Source organism: Grampus griseus (genome assembly GCF_964374135.1).
Source record: "Grampus griseus genome assembly, chromosome: 17".
Lineage (NCBI taxonomy): Eukaryota > Metazoa > Chordata > Mammalia > Artiodactyla > Delphinidae > Grampus > Grampus griseus.
This window is the reverse complement of record NC_139011.1, coordinates 6,471,544-6,490,194: the sequence shown is the minus strand read 5'-3', so window position 1 is coordinate 6,490,194 and position 18,651 is coordinate 6,471,544. Positions and strand designations below refer to the sequence as shown.

At 42.1% G+C, this 18,651-nt stretch overlaps 1 protein-coding gene across 3 annotated transcripts in view; it reads left to right on the top strand.

The window, feature by feature from the left end:
• KHDRBS3 (KH RNA binding domain containing, signal transduction associated 3) overlaps positions 1-18,651 on the top strand; it is a 165,235-nt gene that overhangs the window by 83,321 nt on the left and 63,263 nt on the right. For all 3 annotated transcript variants that reach the window (XR_014297996.1, XM_082674876.1, XM_082674875.1), the window contains exons 5-6: positions 5,027-5,166; positions 17,852-18,047. Coding sequence is in view for 2 of the 3 variants with exons in the window: in XM_082674876.1 (XP_082531002.1) it covers positions 5,027-5,166; positions 17,852-18,047 (336 nt within the window). In the remaining variant the exon portion in view is untranslated. The remainder of the gene's footprint in view (positions 1-5,026; positions 5,167-17,851; positions 18,048-18,651) is intronic.

Genomic DNA, 18,651 nt, shown 5'->3' with positions numbered 1-18,651 from the left:
TTTGTATGTAATCTGTTGTTTTTCTCTTGCTGTTGCTCAGATTTTCTTTTTATCTTTGATTTTCCACTATTTGACTGTGGTGTACATGTTTATCTCAAGCGAATATGTGGGTTTATGTTTTTCTTCAAATGTGTGGGTAGTTTTCAACCATTGTTTCTTTAAAATTTCTCTGCCTTTCTCTTCCTCCTCCACCACCCCCAACCCCTGGATTCCCATTATATGTATGTTGGTACATTTGATGGTGCCCCACAGATCTCTGAGGCTCATTTTTCTTCATCCATTTTTCGCTGTGTTTTTCAGACTGAATACTTTTAATTAACTTCAAGTTCACTGATTCATTCTTCTGCCATCTTAAATCTGCTGTTGAGCTCCTCTGATTAACTTTACATTGTAGTTATTGTGGATTTTTTTAATCTCTTTTTTTCTTTGCTGGTGCAGATTTGGGCCCTCTCCTAGGCAGTTTCTTCCTGCCCTGGGTATAGGTGACATTTTCCTGTTTCTTTGCATGTCTCTTAGGTTTTTGTTGAGAACACTACATTTTAAGTAATGTATTGTAGTAAATCGGATTCTGATTCACTTTATTCCCAGAGGGTTATTGTTGCAGGTTTCTTTTTTTTTCTTTAATAATTTAGTTGGACTAAATCTGCAAAGTCTGTCTCCTTCATGGTTTAAAGTTTTGTTAATTTTTTTCCTTCTCACTTTTATTTTGAAGCCTGGCCTGCTAGGATTTTTCTCTGGGTCAGCATTGCTGAAAGATCAGCCAGTGGTTGGTCAGAGGGTGTGCTCAAACACCTGTGTCAGTAAGGCTTCCCCCGTCTGCTGATGGAACTGGGTGTGCATTGGGGAGTACATCCAAAGGCTACTCAGTTTTCCAGTCTGCCCTGGCTTCTCCTTTCTGCCAGGAATCCTTGTGTCTCCTTTGTACGTACACAGGCGAGGAGGTGCGGGGCACTTTAGCTTTCTCCGTTCTCTGCTGTACGTGTGCATAGCCCTCCCTTCAGCAGGCGGAGACGTGCAGAGAGCTTATCGAGGCTCTCCAGGCTGTTAAGTTTCTGGCTACTTGGCCAGTCTATTTGTTGCTTGCCCCACCCAGAACGTGATTATTCGGCTTGCTGATTGACTGGTCTTCTCTATTCATTTGCTATCAGAATTGCTACTGATGTTGACAGTGCTGCTGGGCATGGAGTCATTTCACACTTTCTTCAAAATTACGTGAACATCCGTCACTGGTTTTCACGGCTTTCCCCATCCTAGTGGAACTTCTGCGTCATCTGGGCTGGGGAGGAGGGGTGGGAGCACAAGATTGCCACAGACTCCCACTCTCCTTTCCAGAGTCCCGAAGTGGTCGTTTTTAACTGTTTGGTCAGCCTTTATTGTTGCTTTTTATGGAAAGGCTTTGCTGAGCTCCTTGCTTAGTTATCCTGAAAGTCCTGTGCTCTCTCATAACCTTTCATTTTTTTTTTTTTTTTAACTTAGGTTGTTTTGGATCTCTGTCCATACGAGCATATGTAAAGTTTCACTTCATCCTTTTTAATGTCTGCATAATGTTTCATTATATGCGTGTTCCAGAATTTATTTAATTAGTCTTCAAATAATGGACACTTACTTCTTATAGATTATAATTCAAACAGTGATCCCAGGATTAACCTTGGACATAAATATTAGCATATTTGGGCAAATATGTCTGAAGAGTACATCTCTGGCTAGTTAGAGAACCCACTGAATTTTTAATAAATTACTTTTAATGATTTTATTTTAAGACTTTTTTCCTATTCTCCAGGCTAACACATTTAGATAGATCCTAAACTTACTGGCTAGAGAAATCCCATTTACACATATTTAATTAGAATTCTAATCAATTTTCTACTCTTCACAATTGGTGATAGTGTTGGTGTTAATGTTATAATAGTTTCACTTTTCAGGTGGGGAGTTGAAGTGATAATTTACTAGTGACTAGTTTAAAATGTAAAATTGTAAAAATAATTTAATCTGTAAGCTACCATATGTGATTTGGTTTCCCTACTGATCTAAAAACATTATTTCAAAGACCAATAAAATTGTAACTACAGTGTGTATGTCAATAGTGTCTATCTGACCTTAGAAGAAACAGTTACCTCACATTTAACGAAGTTGTCTAAAATCACATAGCTGGTCAGCCCGATTGGGTAAATTCAGGCTTAACCTCAGATGTGATTGACTCAGATTCCGTTTTTTTGCTTTTTGGGGTTTTTTTTTTCCCTCCTAACTACACTATCTGCTGTAATGTATTTTTACACAGCTGATGTTTAAAATAGGCTTTAATTCTAGTTTTCGTGGGACCATTGTAAATCACCTAACTTTACTTAGAGCAATGCTTTTCTTTTTTTTATTTTTCTTTTTAAATTTTTAATTGTATTTTTGAATAGGGCCTCAGTTATCTTCCTTTCCCATGAATCAATTTTTAACCACATACAATTTTATGTCCTGCCTCCTAACACTTTTCAACAGGGCCAATATTCAGCATTTAGGTAGCACATTTTATTTAGAATGTGCTTTAAAAATAATTTATTAATCACACGTTTTTAGTAAAATGGTAAGGAGCATACTGTTAGTAGGCAGAACCCACCACGGATTCCGAGGTTATCTGCCAGGAGCCTGCCAAGGGCCGGCTGGGATGACACACCCTTCTCTGTAACGTGTGGGGCCTTCCTTCCCACTTCTGTGTCCATATCTTTAACTTCTGAACTCCCAGTTCCTATGTCGGATTGCTCTACAACAGCTCAGTTTTTGTGTGCTACAGACTGTTGCAGACTCGACCTGTACGAAATTGATTAAATCGTGATGTCACTTTGTTACTCTCCTTACCTTCCAGAAACCAGTCAAACTTCTTGACTTTGCTCATATACCCCCATATCCAATATTTTACCATTTCTAATAAAATTAGGCATTATAAATAACTCCATCTCTACCTGTCACCATCCTTCCTGCCACTTCCCTACTCCAGGCCATCTTTACCACGTACTGGGATTACTTAAGTGCTTCCATCTGGTGTTTCTGCCTCCAGTGTGTTGTTTTTTTCCTTTTAATATCTTTATTGAGATATAAATCACACGGCATAAAATTCACTCATATAAAGTATACAGTTCAGTGCCCTTTAGTATATTCGCAGAGTTCTGCAGCTGTCCCCCTAATCTCAGCTGGGCCATTTGTATTACCTCCCAAAATGAACCTTGTAACCAACAGCCGTCACTCCCCATTCTTCTCCCACCTTCGGCAACCACTAATTAGTTTTTGTTCTTTTTACACAGCTTTTATGGAGATGTAATTCAGATACCATACAGTTTACCCATAAGGTATACAGTTCACTGGATTATTGTATATTCACAGTTTTGTAACCATGACTACCAACTGGTTTAGATTTTTATCATCCCCCAAAGGAACTCCCTAGCCATTAGCAGTCCCTCCCACTTGGCTCCCCTACCTTCTCACACTCCTCTGGCTTACATCGCCACTAATTTCTCTCTCTAGATTTCCCTGGGTTTTTTTGACATTTCATATAAAACACGTACAGTATGTGTAGTCTTTTGCCCTGACTTCTTTCACTTAACATACTGTTATCAAGGTTCATTCAAGTTGCTTTTTATTGCTGAATAATATTCCATTTTACAATATACCACATTTTATATGTCCACTCCTCAGTTGAGGACTTTGGGGTTGTTTCTACTTTTGGGCTATTATGAATAATGCTGCTGTGAACATTCATGCACACATTTTTGCATGAATATATGTTTTCGTTTTCTTGGGTATTACCTAGGAATGGATTTGCCAGGTCATATGGTAACTCTTTGTTCAGCATTTTTGAGGAACTACTACGTGGTTTTCCGAAGTGGCTGGACCATTTTACATTGCCACCAGAAAGTTGTAAGGGTTTCAATATCTCTGCAATCTTACCAACACTTGATATTGCTTATCTCTTTGATTACTGCTATCCTAGGGAGTATGTTCGTGGTATTTCATTGTCGTTTTTGTTTGCATTTCCCTAATAACTAATAATGTCGAGCTTCTTTTCTTGGGCTTACTTTCTGTTTTTCTTAGAGAGAAATGCCTATTCAAATCCTTTATCCTTTCAAAATTAGGTTATGTGTCCTTTTATTATTGAGCTGTGAGAGTTCTTCATGTATTATGAATACAAGTTGCTTATCAGGTAATAGGATTTCAAAATATTTTCTTCTGTTTTGTGGGCTGTATTTTCACTTTTTTGATGGTATTTTTGTGGCACAATAGTTTTAAACTTTGACTTGGTCCAATTTGACTGTTTTTTCATTTGTGCTTTTGGTATCTTAGCTAAGAAATCATTATGTAATACAGGATCATGAAGATTTACTTTCACATTTTCTTTCAAGAGCTTTACAGTTTTAGCTCTTACATTTAGGTCTCTGATCTATTTTGATATAATTTTTGTGTGTGGCAAAAAGTAAAGGGCCCATCTTATTTTTTTGATGTGGATATTCATTTGTTACAGCACCATTTGTTAGAGACTATTTGAAAATCAATTGACTATAATGGATAACTGGGCTCTCAATTCTATTTCATTGATCTTTATGTCTGTCTTTTAAGGCAGTACCATACATTCTCCATTACTGTAGCTTTATAGTAAGTTTTGAAATGAGAACATACCAGTCTTCCAACTTCGTTCTTCTTTCTTTAGATAGTTCTGGCTAAACTAGGCTCTCTGTAACTACTAGTTGATTGAGTTGTAAATAATAATGCCATATATCAGTTACGTGCCATTTTAATTTTATTATAAATATTTCACTTGGAAAGTATGCACAGCAGAAGGAGATATGGCTGACTGTAGAAAATTCTAGTTTAGGGGAAAAATACTGGTTTTTTTTTTCTTTTTACAACAATTTATTGATAAATTTTCATTTCAACAAACTCAAGTCTTGTTTTATGAATTTAACTATTTTCCTTACCTTTTTTTTTCCTATTAAAAATTATTTGCTTCATGTCCTGAATTCTTTGTTATCTTCTGTCTTTTGTGTAGGACTATAATGATGAAATCAGGCAAGCACAGCTCCAGGAATTAACATATTTGAATGGTGGTTCAGAAAATGCAGATGTACCAGTTGTTCGAGGGAAACCTACCTTGCGTACAAGAGGTGTACCGACCCCAGCAATAACCAGGTAGGTGTGATTTATTGACTTACCTGTTTGTTGTTAGAATAGGGTACCATGGCAACAGTTTTAATGTTTCCTTTTTTAACGGGCAAGCGACTTTACCAGTGTATTGGTACAAAGCCTATAGGAATACATTCAGGCAATATGGTGTCGTATTAAGAGGATTCACTGTGGACTGAGGTATTCCTGGGCTTAAATATAACCTGTACCACTTACTAGCTAATGACTGTAGATAAGTTTATTTAATCACCCTCACGTTATTAATCCCCTAATTCTTTGAATGTAAGTCATAGCTTTGATGCACAAATGGAGATAGTGGAAGCTTGTGTTTTCCCAGTGAGCGCAGACAGTACCAGGCTAGTTCATTGCCGCACCTCCAGTGTTGAGCAGTGTCAGGTACCAGGTGAGTGTCCCGATGCTCGTTGTCCTTTTATGCCGTGTAAATGCTCTGTGGTATCTGAAACTCCGAAGCTTGTCCAGGCACACCGAATTTTTATTTCTGTCTCGGAATCACGACTGCTTTTATCATGAAAAATATGATAATGAATTCGTAAGTCAATTGAAGCAAACTATAAATTGAGACGTGACTCTCAAACTTATTTGAAAATTATTTTTAATTTTTGCATTTTTGCCCCCAGAAGAACTCAGTGGAAATTAGTAACACAGACTTTTTTTCACTGGTGACTGTATATATTTTTTCAGGTAGAGTTTTGCATGAAATAATTTAAAATAGGTTTCTTCCATTTATCCAAGTTCCTTTGGAGGAATAAAAAGTGAGTCCCCCTGCTGAGTGCTGATCGACACGCTGTCAGAGCAGTTACAGACAGGTGTTATTGCAATGTAAAAGGAACACAGATCTGGGCATGGTACCAGGTGGGTTTTCTCTGTAAAAAACAGGCTAATAATAATAGGATTGCTGCTGATGATTTAATGAAATAATTTATGTAGCTGTTCAGTAAACAGTAAATCTCTATCATTTCCATTTCTCCTGTTAAATAATTTACTTGCAATCATAGGAAATTACGTATTTGCTATATTCGTTTCCAGTGGCTGTTACAATGAATTACCACAAATTTGGTGGCTTTAAGCAATAGAAATTGGTCATAGTTCTGGAGGCTAGATGTCTGAAATCAGCTTTACTAGGCTAAAATCAAGGTACTGACCGCTCTCCCCCTGGATGCTGTAGTGGGGAATCGTCGTGGTGACCCTCCCAGCTTCTGGTGCCTGTAGGCGGTCCTTGACTTGAGGCCATCGCACTCTGCTCTGTCTCCTTCTTAGCGCTGCCTTCTCGCATCTCCAGTTGCCTCCCTCACATAGGGATGCATGGGACTGTATTTAGAGTCCACCTGGGTGATCCAGGGTAGTGTTTCCATCTCAGGATTCTCGACCTAATGTCACATCTGCAAAGGCCCTTTTCTCTAAATCAGGCAACCTCCACAGAACGGATATCCCTTGGAAAGAGAATGTAGATAATAGAGCACGTGCAGTGCCGTCATTTAGGGGATGCCCTGTTCCTTAGACCAGGTCTTCCATTTTTGCTGAAGGTAATTTCTAATCTAGTTGTCTCATTTTCACTTCAGTTGAAAATGTTATGTTATGAATTGACAAGGAAGGCAGAAACTTTCTGTTCTGAGGGAGTGTAGTATCTGGAGAGATAACCTCCATCTGCCCAGGTGAAAAATTATTCCTCTTGGTGGCAGCCTATACCCTGCTTGCCATTTTGAGCTTTTCCATTGCCTTGGTAGTGGGTATTTTGGGATGGAATTACCGTTCAGGTCACACTTCAGACCCAGTGGTTCGCCTGTGGAGCAGTGGCTGGTTCGTGCTGATCCAACACCTGATGCGGGGCACTTCCGCTCCCCACGTGCCAGGGAGCCAGGCACCACCACCTTCCCTCCATGTGGTTGTGGGCTTGCGTGGCACCAGATCGTTCAAATACTCTGTTTTCTTCAGTGTGAAATTCATGTTCCTCTAAGAGGCATTCAGTTGCCCTTCTGTACTTTCTCTTAAGACCTCTCTCCCAGTTGGTCTTTGTTCATTACTTTGCCAGGTTTCCTGCTTTAGCGCCTGCCTCCCCCCGACACCGCCACTGGGTTAAAGGGTGTGCTCTGCCCTTCCAAACCTTTGTTCACACTGCTCCTGTGTCTGCAAGTCTGTGGTTCCGCTCTCTAACCCTCTCACCTGTTTAAGTCCTACTTGTCTTTACATCCCGAACTGAAACTTCCTTTAACAGACACTCACATCGTGCCTACTACTGACTGAGTGCTTTCCGCGCACATTACAGATATTAACTAGGTTAAGCCTCATAACAGCCCTGTGAGGCGGGCACTGTTTTGCTAAAGTCACCATTTCACAGATGAGGAAACCAAGGCCAGAGGAGTCAGTTACTTGCTCCAGTCACTCAGCTGGGGATTTTTAGAGCCTGGCTGGAATGCAGGCAGTCTGGTTCCAGAAACCATGCCTCTCCCTCTCTTTGATCCTTCCCTTCTGTTTTTATCCAGAATCTTTTTTTTTTTTTTTTCTTCCACTCATTCTCCCCTTGCAGTTTTTCCATAGAATTTTCATTCTGTCACTTTTCTTATATATTAATTACAGCACAATTAATACAAACTATGATGAAAAGACATATTTTTACTACTTTTTCTCATCAGATCACATATAGTAACTTGCTAAGTTAATGTCCATCTACCAGAAGAAAAATAAATTAATATGGAAAATAATTAGGATAGAAAATTACAAAAATCCTAAGGGTGAGATTAATACACAAAAAGGTACATGTTATTTTGTGGGGTTGGCAAAATTGGTCTTCAGATTACGCTTTGAGCTTTCTAGTGGCCAAAGTGGAGGAAAATATGGTTTTAGAATTCACAGCATCTAAATGGCTGAAAACAGCCATAAAACAAAAGGCAAATGCACTTATTGCAGCCTAGCGCTTTCTAGTCCTGGGACCACTGGACGGTCATAGGTAGGTCCTCGCTACACTCAGTCCCTCAGTAAGTCATTTTGATTTTAGCTCTGAAATAAGCCTTAAACCTGTTTTTCTTTGATCACCTTTTCCACCCTGCACTCCAGCCAGACTGGTCTCCCTTCTGTTCCTTGAACAGGCCGAGCTCGTTCCTTTCCCTGTCCTTTGCCTTCACTCCTCCTCCTTGGAAGGCCTGTCTGCAGTTGCCTGCCTGCCCCTCAGCATCCTGTTCTCAACACACACAGGCACCATGTCAGAGAAGCCTTTGCTGGTTGCCTTGTTTGAAGTGGCCGCCCCCATAACCCGGAAGCCAGCCCACAGCACCCTTCTTGGTTACATGGTAGCACTTATCAAACTGAATTTACCTTTCTGACTTGTTCAGTTTTTCATTGGTTACTCCTCAGTATTATGTAAAACCTTAAAGGCACTTGTGTCCATAATGTTTGGCATATAGGAATCACTCAGTAAATACATGTTGAGTGAATACAGTACAATCGCAAATTCTTTAGACTCTTCTGATCAAGTGTGGACCATTTACAACATTTTTTGTTAGTGTAGTTCTTGTTTGTCATGTGACTAGATTACCAGGGGATCAGCTTTTTGGGAATGGTCACATGGACAGCACCACTTTGGAATTTCACAGCAGAACAAGTCATTACTAGAATCTTCATGAATGTTCCCCACTGGTATCACTTCAGGGTAGCTTTCTGCTGAAAGATGTAAATGATCTAAAAGTAAATCCTGCAGAAGGGAGAAATAAGTATTTTAATAAAACCTTTTCATTCAGTTTCAAATGAGAGGACTAAACTTACTCCTTTTTAACTTAGGAGATAAGGAAGTTTCTTTACTTCCGTTCTGCCCTGTGCAGCCCTGTGGTACGTCACCTCCCTAACTCCCCGCACGGACCCCAGCAGAGAACACATCAGGGAAGATTAGGACTGACGCCACTCCAAGCAAACTCTCTGTTTAGCTCTGTGGTTTTCCCCGTAAGGTCTCCACCGCATATATTGCCTGCTGCCCTGGTGGTCTGGGCTGGACAGTTTTGAGCCCTCCAGGATGCTCCCTTCCTTTCCCCTCTTCAGAACAGCTGGCTAGTTCTGTGTTGCTTCTCCACTGGCCTTGTCTGGCCCATCTGGCCCTTTCCCCAAGTAGCATGCAGTGTTCTCTCCCTGCATGTGTTACCAGAAAGAGCAGGAAGAAAAAGTGAACAAAGCAGATGAAGCCTGTCTTTCTAAGTAGTAAGTACGCATTCACCAGCACTGGGTGCCGAACGTGGTGGTTTTGTTTCAACCTAGGACATGAGGCTGACCCATTCACGCGGCTTTTATCAGCTTTCATCAGATGGGGAATATTTTCAGCTACAGTTTCTTTAAAGAGTTTGCCTTCCCCTTATCTCTTCTTTTCTTGGACTGCAACCCCATGTTAGATCTTATGATTGCACTTCCCAGACTGTATGCCAGGGCGCTGGGATGCTGCCTCACGCTCACAGGGCTGCCGTGGAGAGTTTAAAATTTCATGGGACCACTGCAGTAACCGGCAGCTTTCAGACACTGAATGAAACTATCAGCTTAAGTTAATCATTTATTGTTTTAACACTAGGTCATGCCCCACTGATTTCAGTGACATCGTATCTTTGTAAAACCGGCATCTCAGCAGCTGCTGTGATAAATATTAGGTAGCCACAGTTGCTCTGCCTGTTGGGCAGAGCACGTGACTTCCCCAAACCAGGGGATCAGATGGGACTCGGTCACTCTCATTTTCTCATCCACACAGATTTTCACATGGTACCTATTCTCTTTTTAAAATGGATTATGAATAGTATCACAGATGCTAAAGATTGTTTTAATGACAGAAAATGATCCATTCTTCTCCGCAGTATGTGAGAAGTGTTATCGGGAAAGCTGAATAGTTAATATATGGGCCATAAATATTTCACCAGCATATGATATGATTTATATTATTCTACCAATCTCTATTAAAAAGTCCTTCTTTATCATTAAGGGAAGGCTGGATATAGGAAAATGGTATTTCTTTTTCTACTAGCCAAAATTACAAGAATTTCCAATTTTAAAAACCCATTAATTTGGGATGTTATGTAAACTATATGATTGCCTCCTGGATTTACCTTCTGAGGACCTTGTACCACCTGACCTGTCAGAACAGTCACTCTCCTCTCCTTCCTTCCAACTCTGTGTCTACTGTCCGTGCCTTTCTTAAAACCCTGACAGTGGTTGACCACACACGTGCCCCGCGCCCCGGGCAGACACTAGAGGACTTTCCTTGGACACGAGCTTCTCTGCTTCTCTTGCCGTGAGACCTGGACTGCCCCTCAGTCCTCAGCATTCACTCCCTTGGGTCCACATGCTCTCTGAGTGTGTGTTAGTGCAGCCACGCTGGGGTTGATTAAGGGGAGGCAAAAGGAGAAAAACGTGTGCTTTCTTTTAAAATCACCTTAATAGGCTTTGGGAAGGCAATAACTGAGGCAAATAATGTGCCAAACAGCGAGAAAACTTCTGACAAGAACTTGTAACTTAAGTGCAGCCTGGAACAGACACGTGAGAAAAGCCACTGAGCACGGTTCTCCTGCTTACGGTGCATCCGCGCAGCCCGAAGCCGGGTGTGGGTTCCCGGTCCTCCTGTCGACTCTAGTGCCGGCTGAAGGAAGGCTTGGATACCCATCAGGCCAACTGACTTTTCCTAGAATAATGTCAAGCAAGCGCCGCTGTCAGTCTGCAGCCCTGGAGGGTGGAAGGAGCCCAGTGAGTGTTTCCGGTGCAGTGGGCATCTCCTCCCCTGCCCTCCCCTCCCCACCCTGGCTCTTCAGAAGTTTTAATCAATTTTTTTCCTCTTTGGCCATCAGTCAGTTTCTGGTGTTAGGTCATTTAATGTCACACATTTTCCTGAGCTCTTTCCTTGACAAATTGAAGTTGCAGAGATGATGACCAAGTCATTGTCCTGCCATTCTGGGATTTTTAAGAGGAAAGTCAGAGAAACAAGTAGTTATGGCAGAATGGCTGAAACAGAGCACGAGGGTTATGAGGAAAAGTGAAGCGGAAGCAGAAACGATAGCACAGATCATCCTGGATGGGGAGCGTGGGTACAAACACACTTAGGATGAAGGTAAAGTAATAAGGCAGGGTAGTGCCAGAGGGAAGTCATCCTGCGCAGAGGGGCAAAGGCTTGAAAGCAGGAAAAATGGGGCCATCTGCCTGGAGTTAGGGTGTGGTTATGGGAAAATCAGAGTCACCCCCAGCCCCTCCTAGCTGCGTGGTCTCAGGGAACTTCCCTCTCTAAGCCTAGTTTCTTCGTCTGTAAAATGGAGATAGGACGTTGAGCACACATTAATCCATATCCTACTTAATTTTTTAAATGTCCCATCGGAGCCCAGACTGTGGCATGATTCCTTTTCTGATTACTCAAAATGATCCCTCACTAAAAATAGAATTCCTGTAGCACAGATATTTGATCAGTCCCTGGGCAAATTGCACATCTCTTCTTCACTCCTTTATTATCAATTTCACCATCATCACAGAGGAAGAAGACTTGTGTGGCATAGTCCCAGAAGGCAGAAGTAAGGCTGATACTTAGAAATGATAAAGGTTTTTGCTATTTTTGTTTATAAGGAAAAAAAGTAAAAACATGCTAACAATCAGAATTGGAAGACAGTGACAGGCTTCAGAGTACGGAGCGAGCTGTCTCTTTTCAGGGGCTACGTCCCTGGATGAAACGGTAAGTTTCTTGTACTTTTAAGAGGGTGGACTCTCTCACACTGTCTTATGTGGTCAACAGTTTTACTAGTAACCAGTTTGTAACTTGTTGGAGAAGAAACAGATTGCATTGGATTTCTTACAGACTGTGTACAATGTAGGATAACGTAACACTTAGTCTTTTTTTTTTTTTTTTTAATTGCATTGAAGGTTGGATGGTTTGCAGAATAAAGAAAAGAGATAACCGACAGGTTTCATAACAAGTCTATAACCTCTGGATCCAAGCTACCCAAGGCAGCACTTGAAATGCAGAGTCTCAGTCCCCAGCCTAGATGTACTGATGCAGACTCTGCCCCGAAACCAGGCCCCAGGTGATGTGCGTGCACAGTAACGTGTGAGAGGAGAAGCACGGCCCTAGCACCGTGCTTCAGATGATCTGTAAAGGTGGTGAGACAGAGAGCTGCCAGAGTCTCCTATTCAGAACTTCTAGTCTCCATCAGCCCCGATGGCTTCTTACGTTTGTTCTGAGGGATTATGACCATAGGCTGCGTTTACCTTTCCCTTCCGTCCAGCTTCTCGTTCCCTTGTCAACCTCTGTCAAGAAAAAAAAAAATATCTCAGTGATTAAGCTTTCAGAGAAGTGAAGGAAAGTTGTCACAAGTCTTAGGGATCCTACAGGAAAATAAATTAGCCCTCAGGTCATTAGCGCATCAAGCATGGGTCCTCGGATGGATCTCTGGGAAAGCTTATTCTTACTGTGAGACCGGCTAGACCTTGACACTGGATCCAGCAGGCACCCCCTCTGTGATCAGCTGTAGACCTTTCTCTTCCTGAGGCCCAGGCATCCCCTGTGTTTCCCAGGGTCACCCAGCTGATAATGCTGGAGCTAGCTTGAGCTAATTCCACGAAATTCATTGTTTTATCATATACTTTTGCTTCTCATAAAATATATAGACAGGGCTTCCCTGGTGGCGCAGTGGTTGAGGGTCCGCCTGCCGATGCGGGGGACGCGGGTTCGTGCCCCGGTCCGGGAAGATCCCACATGCCGCGGAGCAGCTGGGCCCGTGAGCCATGGCCGCTGGGCCTGCGCGTCCGGAGCCTGTGCTCCGCGACGGGAGGGGCCACAGCAGTGAGAGGCCCGTGTACCGCAAAAAAAAAAAAAAAAAAAAAAAAAAAATCCACATTTAGGAGGAGTAATTCTCCAAGGGCTGGGTCAGGAGAAAGACACGCTCAACTTACATCAAAAGGCCAAGTGGTACTTCCCTGGTGGCGCAGTGGTTGAGAGTCCGCCTGCCGATGCAGGGGACACGGGTTCGTGCCCTGGTCCGAGAAGATCCCACGTGCCGCGGAGCAGCTGGGCCCGTGAGCCATGGCCGCTGGGCCTGCACGTCCGGAGCCTGTGCTCCGCAACGGGAGAGGCCACAGCAGTGAGAGGCCTGCGTACCGCAAAAAAATATATATATAGACAAAGGCCAGACAGTGTGGTATATATACCCTTACTGTGTACCACACTGCGTCACTGTTGCTACATGTATGAAACGTACGTAAATGCGCTGCTGCCGCATGGACGACAGGAGCACAAACGCGAGATGCGCCTCTGTCTCCTCTCTCTCCTCACCCTTGGGTTAGCAGCCAAAAGGACAGCGTCAGGACAGAGTCCAGGTAGAAATCCACACGGTAATTACCGCTTGCTGAGCGCCTGTTTCAGCTTAGGCACTGATGTGGTTGGAAACCTCACAGCCGGTCTCAAGAGCCAGATGTTATTAACTGGACTTGTCGATGGGAAAACCAAGGCTCAGCAGCCCAGTGACGACAGGACTAGATTTGAGTTTGAGTGTGGGTGTGCTGGAACCCACATCACATGCCTTTTCATCATAGCCTAAAACCTCCTATTAATATATAAACTGAATAATTAGTTCCTAATTGACTGAACGCAAGAAGTTATTGATCATCCAAAGCACTCTTTCCATGGAAAAAACTTTTCTCAATTATTTTCATATCTGAGTTTCAAAACCAGAAACCAAGGCCACCCTGCTGAAAAATGCAAACAGAAAGAACCATTACAGTCACACCCCTTTGCTTATGAAACTTTCTAGTCAGATGCGTTATGTTTCTGCTTTTCCCTTATCCCCGTTCTGAGCGGTGTAGCACCCAATCCTATCAATTTGAATCAACCTTTCAAGTAAAAAATAAGTACGTTCCCATTGATTGTCGTTATAAATGTCATCTCCCAGACACTTTTCTGTTCTCATCCCATGTTATGAGCCCTGCTGTTCAGCTCTACCCTGAACTTCATTTGTAGCGTTGAGTGAGCACGAGGCAGTGCAGCGGGACCTTCACGTTGGCCTGTCACTGCGTCGTGCCTTCCTCTCACCAGAGACCACTTAACGGCAGTACTAAGACCGTGCTGCTCGACACCATTCCCGTGGGATTTGAAACTCTTAAAAACGAATCTTCAAAGTGTCTTTTGTAGACAAGTATCCCGAGCTACATATATCAAATGACTTGTCTAAAATTCTATAACGGATTCTTTAGTATGATTCCATATACCCAGTGGGCACATAGCTTGACAATGTCGATGATGATAAGAAAGAATGGTGAGCTTCTTAAATATAATGTCTTTCCGTGTGGTAAAAGACATGAATTTATTGAAATACTGAATATTTTGTGATCGATATAGTACCTTGGACGGCAGAGATGGGGTATTAGATAAAGAAGCCAGAGGCTTCTTTAGTTTGAATACACACAGGTTGACTGAAATATCACAGATGAGTTAGATGTACCATAGGTAGAAACTACTCTTTTCGCTAATCACATTGAAGATTTTTCTAGATGTATAGCAGAGATAAAAAGGTGAGGAAGACTATAGCTATTACAGTGTCTATCAGTACAGCTCAGAGAGACTGAAATTTATCTAAGTTGCTGCTATTCATTGAGTAGCCAATGGGCTAAATACCGTGTATGTCCTGCCATTTTTCCTTCACCATAGTACTAAGAAATGGGTTCTGTATCCCATTTCACAATTGACGAGACTGTCTTGGAAAGTTCAGACTCTTGATTAGTTTGAATGTTAATTGGAAGGCAGAGGTAAATAAGTACAGTCAGGAAATCGATCTGAATCCAGTGTCCTTGCTCTAGACCACCAATTTTATTGCACCGATTTTTATGACCTAGTATGAAAACACACACAAAAAAGATCTAACTTACAGTGCTCAAAAAAGGGATAACGCAAGTTGCCTAAAGGTGAAAGTCATGGATTTTGACAGTTTTGAGAAGTACCAGTCAGGTTTTGGTAAGGTGTCCCTCCTTTGGGATTTGTCTAATATTTTGCTCACGATTAGCCCAGGGTTATAGGTTTGGGGAACAAAAACCGCAGAGGTAAAAAATAAAATGCTATTTTTATTACATCATATCATGGGAACATACTGTTCACATGACTTACCACTATTAGCTCATGGCTTTTTGTTGCTGAATCATATTCCATTATATGAATGTACCCCAGCTTGCTTATCTGTTCACCTATTGAACAAAGGGCATCTTGGTGGTTTTAGTGACTAATTTCAAAATTTCAGATTTCAGGTATTCATTGCAGCTGTGTAGGAAAGCAGTTGACTTATTAACTTCGTATTCCAAGACCTGTTTCACGTGCTTATTAGTTCTAGTTTATTGTTTGTTCGTATGGTTGCTTTGTTTTGTTTTGATCTGGTTGATTCTTTGGGAATTCTTACATGGAAATGTCACCTGCAGACAAAGTTTTGTTTCTTCCTGCACAATCTTAAAAGTTTTATTTCCTTTTCTTGTCCTATTGAATTAGGTAGGACTTCTAGTACAGTTTTTTTTTTTTTTTTAGAGTGATTTTTTTTTTTTTAACATCTTTATTGGGGTATAATTGCTTTACAATGGTGTGTTAGTTTCTGCTTTACAACAAAGTGAATCAGTCATACATAAACATATGTTCCCATATGTCTTCCTCTAGTACAGTTTTAATTGGAGTGGTAAGGCTGGGCATCCTTGCCTTGTTCCCAATCTTAAGGGGAAAGCATTCAGTCTCTCACCGTTCAATATGATGTTAGTTGTAGGTTTTTGTAGATGTTCTTTTTTAACTTGAGTAAATTTACCTCCGTTCCTAGTTTGCCGAGTCTTTATCGTGAATGACGTTGCATTTCATTAAACGCCTTTTCTGCTTTATGTGACCTTACGATTCTTCTTCGTAAGCCTTCTTGGCAGGCTGGTCACATGGATTTTCACTAATGCTGAAGCAGCCTTTCATACCTGGAACAAATCCCATGTGGTCGTGACGTGTTTAATACATTATTAAATTCAATTTGCTGCTGTTTTTGAAGATTTTTGCGTCTTTGTTCATGGGAGATACCGATTTATGGTCCGCTTGCTTGTTTGTTTCATTGTATAATGTCTTTAATGCCTTTTGCCTCCCCTTGGACCACATGTCTCTTCCTCGGGATGTCAGAGACCACCTTGCTCAGCTCCCTGCCACCCTTCCTCGGCCTCTCTGTCTCCCAGCCCCTTGACCAGTTGTGGCTTCCACAGGTGGACTTAGAGAAAAAATCTTGGGAGGCACCTCCTGTGACAGGTCCCCATAAGGGCTCAAGACCAAGTGGAAGCCGGTCACTTCTGTCTTCCCCGGTGGCCCAGGCCAGTCTCAGCCTCTGACTAGTAATGTAGAAATAATTTTCAGGAGGCACGTCCGGTGGCCACCCTCAGAGAATGAGTTAGGAAATGTTTCCTCTGATTTGATTTTCTGGAAGAGAGTGGAAAACTGATATCATTCCTTCCTTTAATATTTGATAGGATTCGCCAGTGAAACCTCTGGGTCTGGTGCTTTCTTTTTTGGAAGATTATTAATTATTGATTAAATTTCTTTAATAAACATAGGTTTATTCAGATTATTTAATTCTCTTTATAGGAGATTTGGTCATTTGTATATTTCAAGGAATTAGTCCAGTTCATCAGAGTTAACAAATTTGTGGGCCTAGACTTGTTCATCATCTTCCTTTTTTATCTTTTAATGTCCTTGAGGTCAGTAGTGATGACCCCTCTTTCATTTATGATATTGTTGTTTTTTTCTTGTTTAGCCTGTCTAGAGGTTTATTAATTTTATTGATCCTTTCAAAGAACGAGTTTGTGGAATTGGAGCTTTCAGCTGTGTATTTGCTATCCCAATCAAACAAGAGAAGAAGAGAGAACTGGTCTGTAGGCAGCCTCATTATCTGCTTGGTTCTCCTTGTTTGGAGGACATTGTCCACAGGAGGTGGGTCAGGCTATGCCTTTATTTTCTGGCGGAGCCGAACTTCTGTCCTCGTTTCTTCATGGGACTTGCACACTTCCTCAAGTTTTACCTTATGTTGGGCTCTTCTGCCTCCTGCCTTCCTCTCTGACTTGGAAGTCTCATATTTTATGTTAGAAATACATGAATATGTTGAATTCTACTTCAGAAAATATATGTGTTTATTTAACCTAAGAGTGATGCTTTCAGTCCCTAGGTAGTAGGTACACTCTTTGGGAAGGTTCATTTTATTCCCTCTCTCGTGGAATCTGATATGTTTTGGTCCCGGGTGTGCCAGCTGTGTGTTCTCAGACAGTCTTAAGGCCTGTTTAGGCCTCCGTTTCCTTGTCCGCAGACAAGCCAGGTAAGGCCCAGGTCACAGTGTTGGAGTGAGGGTTGGCTGTGACCCTGGCAGGACGTGATGGAGTGCTCAGTAGATGCAGCCTCCCCAGATGTCAGTTTCCTATCCTGTGTCCCAGGCAGACCCTGACTCCTGGGGTTTCTTTGATGTTACCATCTTTATTGTTGCTGGACGAGCTGCCTAAATGACTTAATTTCCTTCCTTTAGGTAGGTGCCTGTTTCTCATTTGCTTTTAGTTTTCACTTTGCACGTGGTTTCCTTATTTCTTTTTACAGAATTACGGGACACCGATTTTTGTGAGGTATAAATGCATGCGCACAGTGGAATGCTAGAGAATACCACGAGTGTTGCTAATTTGACCCTTTTGCTTGCAGGGGGAGGGGAGGAGTCGCGGCCCGGCCAGTGGGAGTCGGGGTACCGCGAGGGACGCCGACTTCCAGAGGAATCCTTTCCACCCGAGGGCCAGTGAGTCGAGGAAGAGGACTTCTCACTCCCAGAGCAAGAGGCGTCCCCCCAACTGGGTACAGACCTCCACCGCCGCCCCCGACACAAGAGACCTATGGAGATTATGTAAGTGGAGGTGTTCTGATGATCTGTGACCCAGACATAGCGTCGGGTGTTGTGACCGATATCCCTCACCTTGCTTTAGCTCTTTAGCAAACGTTTATTGAGTGCTAAATAAGTACTTGGTACCAGAGGCACAGAAAATGTGAAAGAAATAACCTCTTTCGTCAAATAACTTAAACCTCAGATATGGAAGATGAGTTTGGGTGGTGGCGAGGTTCAGGACCAGGTTCAAGGAGGCGTGCGGGCAAGCCCGCCAGGCGTGTAGCCTAGCATTGGGCCACGGTCCTCTGCAGGTTGCCTCTGAGTGATGCAGTCATTCAAAAAGCAGTTGCCTACGTACACCAAGCTGTTTTTACCCTTAAGCGTTTCCTCTTAAGCTGTGCTGCTGAATACCGATTCTTAGTGGAAATTCTTTTCAGTGAAGAAAATAAAAGTTCCCAGTTTTTTTAATTAATGGATTATCAGTTTTTCCATTTATCATTCCATAATTCTTTGATATGGTTCATAGACTTATTTAGCATAAGAGAAAGAAAATACATCCATGGAAAATGGGCGGCAGGGGGTGGGGAGGGCGGAATCTTTACCAAGAATACAGAACCCCTGGGAT